The sequence below is a fragment of the Salvelinus sp. IW2-2015 genome, linkage group LG22 (assembly GCF_002910315.2).
Source record: "Salvelinus sp. IW2-2015 linkage group LG22, ASM291031v2, whole genome shotgun sequence".
Classification (NCBI taxonomy): Eukaryota; Metazoa; Chordata; class Actinopteri; order Salmoniformes; family Salmonidae; genus Salvelinus; species Salvelinus sp. IW2-2015.
Window position 1 is genome coordinate 18,354,439 of NC_036862.1, and position 7,319 is coordinate 18,361,757.

The 7,319-nt window shown below is 42.2% G+C and overlaps 1 protein-coding gene and 1 long non-coding RNA gene across 2 annotated transcripts in view; one reads left to right on the forward strand and one right to left on the reverse strand.

The window, feature by feature from the left end:
• The first annotated feature begins 416 nt into the window (after positions 1–416).
• Positions 417–2,323, forward strand: LOC111949782 (interleukin-12 subunit alpha-like). The gene is made up of 6 exons (XM_023967131.2): positions 417–438; positions 662–816; positions 976–1,071; positions 1,221–1,262; positions 1,466–1,615; positions 1,864–2,323. Exons 1-6 carry the CDS (start codon positions 417–419, stop codon positions 2,002–2,004), a joined length of 606 nt encoding a protein of 201 aa, XP_023822899.2. The 3' UTR covers positions 2,005–2,323.
• A 3,282-nt stretch (positions 2,324–5,605) lies between these two features.
• Positions 5,606–7,319, reverse strand: part of LOC139022811 (uncharacterized) — a 7,784-nt gene continuing 6,070 nt past the window's right edge. Inside the window, exons 2-3 of the long non-coding RNA XR_011473862.1 lie at positions 6,253–6,412; positions 5,606–6,166 (exon numbers count right to left, since the gene is read on the reverse strand). This is a non-coding gene — a long non-coding RNA (uncharacterized lncRNA). The remainder of the gene's footprint in view (positions 6,167–6,252; positions 6,413–7,319) is intronic.

Here is a 7,319-nt window from a genome sequence, read left to right on the forward strand (position 1 = left end):
TACGCAGTGATATGCTGCCCACAAGAGAATGTGACTCAGTTATAGAGTTTAACTGCGTTACTTTAACTATAATGTAAAACAAATATATAGGTATTGTATTATTCATTCACTGTAAGGCATTGGTTTCCTCTTGAGCCTACTCATGCAAATCGAAACGAGGCCCTGGCTGTTAATTCCAGTTTCACTTGAAGGAGTCACTCATTGGCCGCGATGCAAACAGAGACCACTCAGGAAATTACACACGACTGACGCGTCGCTTTCATTTCGGTGGCTCTTGTTGTTTTGCTGTATTCAGTGTTTAAATCTGTCCAGGGAATTCCCTCAAGGAGCGCTGCATGGCTATATAATGGTCAGATGAAGCAAAGATGACAACACCTATCAGTTTACGCCACACTTGAGTCAAAGATCTCAGAATCATGCTGCCAAACTTTTATTTATGTGAGTATTCATTTTATTTGTACATAATTTTATTGATGTGGGTTTTTTATCAACTAACCCTCTGAAATGATATGCCTCAAACTTGACATAGTCTTCCGTTTTCATTTATGGAGTTAAAAAATTACATTTTCAGGGGTGTTTTTATTATTGGTCTGTTTAGAGCATTATTGGGGTGATGCATTGGTTGGTGCTGACTGACTGATTGTGTCCTCCCTCCACACAGACTTGACCAGCTGTGTGCTGCTGCTCSCTTTGTTCTGGCAAGTCTCCATGGGAACCCCAGTGCGCACGCCGCGGAGTTTGGACACTGAGRAATGCGGGCAGTGTGTTGACCTCTCCAGAGAGCTCGTCAAGAATGTTAGAAAGCTCCTGGACAACGTGAGTGACAATTATAACGAATGAATTTGAACTTTTAATTCATATCTAATGTATTGTTCATTCAGTCAGTCAGTCTGTATCGTTGATATGCTTACAGTTTGTTCACACAGTTTGTGATTAATGTATCCACTTACTAATTTAATAATTTTCCCTTGATAGGAAAACCTGTTTGGGGGTTTAAACTGCTCGGAGCAGCGTGTGGAGGTAAACAGTAAGACCCAGACAGTCCTAGCCTGCGAACCCAACACGGACAGGGTAAGTCACAGTCATTTGCTAAATTCATTATTATTATTTTTATTATACTTTCTCGGACTTTTAAGTATTAATTGAAAGTAATAATTGGGATTTACAGAATAGTGATATAAATCAGTCTATTGATGCATCATTTTGCTGTATTTCCTCAGAACACAAGATGCTCTGGTCAACGGAACACCACATTCAGTGAGGTAACTATTGTGTTCTTAAAATATTGCATCATTGTATATAAATCCACAGTTTTAAAAATAAATAGTTAGATCTTTAGACAGTCTGTAGATTTTATAATGACTGCATTTCACATAATTCACCCATTCTTAGCTCACCCATTTCAACTGCTTCCTATATGTCTGATTGTCTGATCTCTGTCCATCTTTATATTTTCTTCTGACAGAGTGAGTGTCTGAGGAACATCCGAGCAGACCTAGGACATTATGCTGCCTCACTACAGGCTTACAAACAGGCCGACCTCAGCTCTACTGTCCAGGACACCAAGAACCTACTCAATAATTGTCCATCCACACACGGGGATCCTTCCTCACATGTAAGATTAGATTTTTCTATTTCTTTTTTTGGGGTCATAAAACATTCCTTCCTTCCCTGAATTTTCCTTTTTCTTTTGATTCAGTTTTCTAATGACAACAAACTCATATAGACAATTACAAAACTGTACACAAAAAAAATGTGTTCCTCTGTGTTTGAGACAGCACAAATGTTATTGGCACGCACACAACTATGGACTTAAAGTTTGCATTTTTATAAAGTTAAGCTTTGTTTCCTTTTGCCCTGCAGGTTGCAGACCCTAAGCTGACTAGTGGTAACTCTGTGGACCAGAGGGTCCATCTGTGTAAGTTACTGAAGGGCTTCCACCTCCGGGTCATCACCATCAGCAGAGCCATGGGCTACATCTCTGCTGGGGACCACAGGAAGTAAACCCTCATCTTCAAAACCATCCAATTCCTCATCATCATCAACTAGTGCTGATAATCTTCATCATCATCATCATCACCATCAACAAGTTAATCATCAGCAACACTGATTGTCATCTTCATCATCAGACATCATCATCAACAACTACTTTGCCAGCATAACTGTTGAATACTTACTGCACTACACTGTGAATGCCTAGATGAGTAGGACATGAGCTATCTAAACCCTTTTGGCTCAGTTAGAGCTGAATGACAGTAGGTTTAGAGCAAAACTAGTCAATGAAGATCATGTTGGTCAATCTATTTATTTATTTATTTATTCCTATATTTAAGGACTGGAATGTATTTATTTATTTGATTTATGAAATATATGTATTTATTTATTTAACAATGTGTTATTAATGTTATTTATTTGAATATTTATAATAAAGTATTTATTACAAGCTTACTGAGACTGATTATGTATTTATTATATTGACTGGCTGTTAATGTTAGCTTTGTTGTCTGTGTTGCTCTGTATGCTTAAACATTCTATCCATGAATAGGCTAAATACGCTTTTGTTTGTTGTAAAAAATACCTTATCTTTATGGAACATGCTGAAATATAATATCATTCAGGCGGGAGGGAGGGCAGTGTGATTAATAGTCGCATAAGATTTGAAAAAGCCATTTTCTGCATCTTCAAGCAGGTCTCCGCATGGAACCCCTTGTCCAATTTGGCATGTGAGCACACTGGYAGCCATTACGCACAAGGAAACCATGCCACCCTGGGCGAAAATCCTTTGCTGGTAGACCACCTTCTGGAGCCTGCCGAGCAGACTTCTCCCCAGGCAGCTCTGGGTCGCAGTGGTTGAAACCTCCACTTATCTCTTCATCAACAGAGTTCATGTCCATGTCTTCCACGGAGATCCTCAGGCTTCTCATCAGGTTCTTCGGCCCAATGTTTTCTTTACGCAGAGCTTCTTCCTCTCCTTCGGCTATCTCTTGGGCAACCTCAGCGGCTTCCGTAAGGTACATTTCTTGGTGTATGTGAATTTGGCTATCAGGTCGCTCTTGTCGTCCACATCCGGCTCAGGTGATGAGAACATTTCTGCCCMRTCTACAGTGTCTCCCTGTGGGTGGCAAGAGTCCTTGTTATCACCGTGCCTGCATTAGTCAAATGCGACACTGCATGCTTAGAGTCATTTGAGGCGCAATCCTCCCAGCCGGCCTTTGATTTCAGTCATCTGCCGGGAGGTCATGAGCAACGGACAGGTATAGTAATGACTGCCCATCCTCGCCCTCCCACACGTCTCGAGGTCTCGCGGGTCCAGTCTGCCGGGACCTGGGAGGGTTCAGACACCAATGGCCGTAGCTCATGACCCGAGGTCCTTCGATTGTCGTTTTTGCACTGCATCCTGTTCAGTATTTACCTTAGTTTTCCGTATTCCATGCAGTATCGGGATATTTGTGATATCTGTAGTTGTGGATATTGCAGTAATGCTGGTCAGGGTGCTTTTATAAACCTAGGTTCAGATGACAACTTGATTGTAAGAAAATCTGCTGTCTCAGCCACTGCCTGTCACCAAGGGAGTATCCCAAGGCTCGATCCTATGCCCCATGCTCTTCTCAATTTGCATCAACAACATAGCTCAAGCAGTAGGAAGCTCTCTCACCCATTTATATGCAGATGATACAGTCTTATACTCAGCTGGCCTCTCCCCGGATTTTATGTTAAATGTTCTACAACAAAGCTTTCTTAGTGTCCAACAAGCTTTCTTTACCMTTAACCTTATTCTGAACACCTCCAAAACAAAGGTCATGTGGTTTGGTAAGAAGAATGTCCCTCTCCCCACAGGTGTGATTACTACCTCTGAGGGTTCAGAGCTTGAGATAGTCACCTCATACAAGTACTTGGCAGTATGGCTAGACGGTACACTGTCCTTCTCTCAGCAAATATCAAAGATGCAGGCTAAAGTTAAATCTAGACTTAACGTAATCGCTCCCCCCGTAATCGCTCCTCTTTCACCCCAGCTGGCAAACTAACCCTGATTCAGATGACCATCCTACCCATGCTAGATTACGGAGACAATTTATAGATCAGCAGGTAAGGGTGATCTCGAGCGGCTAAATGTTCTTTACCGTTGGTGGCAAACCATCAGATTTGCCACCAATGTTCCTTATAGGACACATCACTGCACTCTATACTCCTGTAAACTGGTCATCTCTGTATACCCGTCGCAAGACCCACTGGTTGATGCTTATTTATAAAACCCTCTTAGGCCTCACTCCCCCCATYTGAGATATCTACTGCAGCCCTCATCCTCCACGTACAACACCGGTTCTGGCAGTCACATTCTGTTAAAGGTCCCCAAAGCACACACATCCCTGGGTCGCTTGTCTTTTCAGTTCGCTGCATCTAGCGACGGGAACGAGCTGCAACAAACACTCAAACTGGACAGTTTTATCTCAATCTCGTCATTCAAAGACTCAATCATGGACAGTCTTACTGACAGTTGTGGCTGCTTTGAGTGATGTATTATTGTCTCTACCTTCTTGCCCTTTGTGCTGTTGTCTGTGCCCAATAATGTTTGTACCATGTTGTGTGCTACTACCATGTTGTGTTGCTACCATGTTGTTATGTTGTGTTTCTACCATGCTGTGTTGTCATGTGTTGCTGCCTTGCTATGTTGTTGTCTTAGGTCTCTCTTTATGTAGTGCTGTGTTGTCTCCCTTGTTGTGATGTGTGTTTTGTCCTGTATTTATATATATATATATATATATTTTAAATCCCAGCCCCCGTCCCCGCAGGAGGCCTTTTTCCTTTTGGTAGGTCATCAGTGTAAATAAGAATTTGTTCTTAACTTGCTTAGTTAAATAAAGGTTCAATAAAAATTACCAGTCAAATTGCCATATGGAGTGTACCCATGAGCTTACCAGTCTAAATAAGCCCCTTSTAGAGATTCTATTTCTATGGTAGTACTCAATAAACGCAAAGACAGCTTAATAGAAAAAGACTCAAGTAAAATTGAAAGTCACCCAGTAAAATACTATTTGAGTAAAAGTATCTGGTTTTAAATGTGCTTAAGTATAGTGGTGGAAAAAGTACTAAATTGTCATGCCTGAGTAGAAGTAAAAAGTAAAAGTAAATGCTGTACATCATATTCCTTTTATTATGCATACAAGATCGTGCAATCTTCTTGTTTTTTACATGTTTATGGACAGCAGCGGTTGATAGAATTCACACTTCACTCAGACATCTTTGACTGAATTTATAAACAGTATTTGTTATTGGTGAATCCGCCAGATCAGAGGCAGTAGGGATGACAACCCATTATATTTATAGGTGCGTGAATAGGACCATATTGCTGTCCTGCCTGAGCATTCTAAATGTAACGAGTACTTTGGGTGTCAGGGACAATGTACGGGAGTAAAAAGTACATATTTTCTTTAGAAATGTAGTAGAGTAAAAGTAGAAGTTGTAAAAATATAAATAGTAAATAAAGTACAGATACCCAAGAAAACTAATTAAGTAGTACTTCAAAGTATTTTTTACTTAGTTACTTTACACCACTGGCAAATGTTATTTGTCACATGCTTACTGGCCCTTCCCAACAATGCAGAGAAAAAAATTGAAATAGTAGAAAAATTGAAAATGCAAATAGAGGAATACATAGAAAAATAAACACACATTGTACGTACTGTACATACACTGAGTATACAAAACATTAAGAACACCTGCTCTTTCCATGACATTGACTGACCAGGTGAATCCAGGTGAAACCTATGATCCCTTAATGATGTTACTTGTTAAATCCACTTCAATCAGTCTAAATGAAGGGGAGGAGACAGGTCAAATAATAATTTTTCAGCCTAGAGACAATTGAGACATGGATTGTGTATGTGTACCATTCAGAGGGTGAATAGGTAARACAAAATATTTAAGTGCCTTTGAACAGGGTTTGGTAGTAGTTGCCAGAYGCACCGGTTTGTGTCAAGAACTGCAACGCTGCCGGGTTTTTCACACTTAACAGTTTCCCATGTGTATCAAGAACGGTCAACCACCCAAATGACATCCAGCCAACTTGACACATCTGTGGAAGTATTTGGATGTTAACATAGGCCAGCATCCCTGTGGTACGTTTTCATACCTTGTAGAGTCCCTGCCTCGACGAATTGAGGCTGTTCTGAGGCGCAAAAGGGGGTCAACTCAATAGGAAGGTGTTCTTAATGTTTAGTATACTCAGTGTACAGTACATAGGTCAGTGCTAACTGGTTATGCAGTAATGGGTGAATGAACCCTCACCGCAGGGCTGATGTCTCCCTCTGGTTCACTCATGAGGCCGGTACCTCCTCTCATCCAACTTACAGGTGGTGCTTCTCTATACCTTCAGATAACGCTTGTTGGCGCAACGCACCTCCTTCCCTATGTCCTGGAGTGAGGAGGGGTAGAGGAGGAGAAAGAAGGCAGAGGACAAAGGAATAGATAGAAGTAGACAGTGATTTTACCATAGGTAAGTGAGAGATTCTAATAATGGTAACAATAGCGGGGATGACTATTCCCTGTTCAGGAAACCTGGGAGCTGGTGAACGGAGGCCTCCGTATTGTCCCTAGAATTTCTAAGCAAACAGCTGGAGGCAGGGCTTTCTCCTATAGAGCTCTATTTTTATGGAATGGTCTGCTTACCCATGTGAGAGTCGCAGACTCGGTCTCAACCTTTAAGTCTTTATTGAAGACTCATCTCTTCAGTGGTCATATGATTGAGTGTAGTCTGGCCCAGGAGTGTGAAGGTGAACGGAAAGGCACTGGAGCAATAAACCGCCCTTGCTGTCTCCGCCTGGCCGGTTCCCCTCTCTCCACTGGGATTCTCTGCCTCAAACCCTATTACAGGGGCTCTTCTTGCTCTTCCATGCCGTCCCTAGGAGGGGTGCGTCACTTGAGTGGGTTGAGTCACTAACGTGGTCTTCCTGTCTTGGTAGGCGCCCCCTCCCTTGGGTTGTGCCGTGGCGGAGATCTTTGTGGGCTATACTCGGCCATGTCTCAACATGGTAAGTGCTGGTTGAAGATATCCCTCTAGTGGTGTGGGAGCTGTGCTTTGGCAAATTGGGTGGGGTTATATCCTGTCTGTTTGGCCCTGTTCGGGGGAATCATCGGATGGGGCCACAGTGTCTCCTGACCCCTCCTGTCTCAGCCTCCAGTATTTATGCTGCAGTAGTTTGTGTCGGGGGGCTAGGGTCAGTCTGTTATATCTGGAGTATTTCTCCTGTCTTATCCGGTGTCCTGTGTGAATTTAAGTATGCTCTCTCTAATTCTCTCTTTCTCTCTCTCTGAGGACCTGA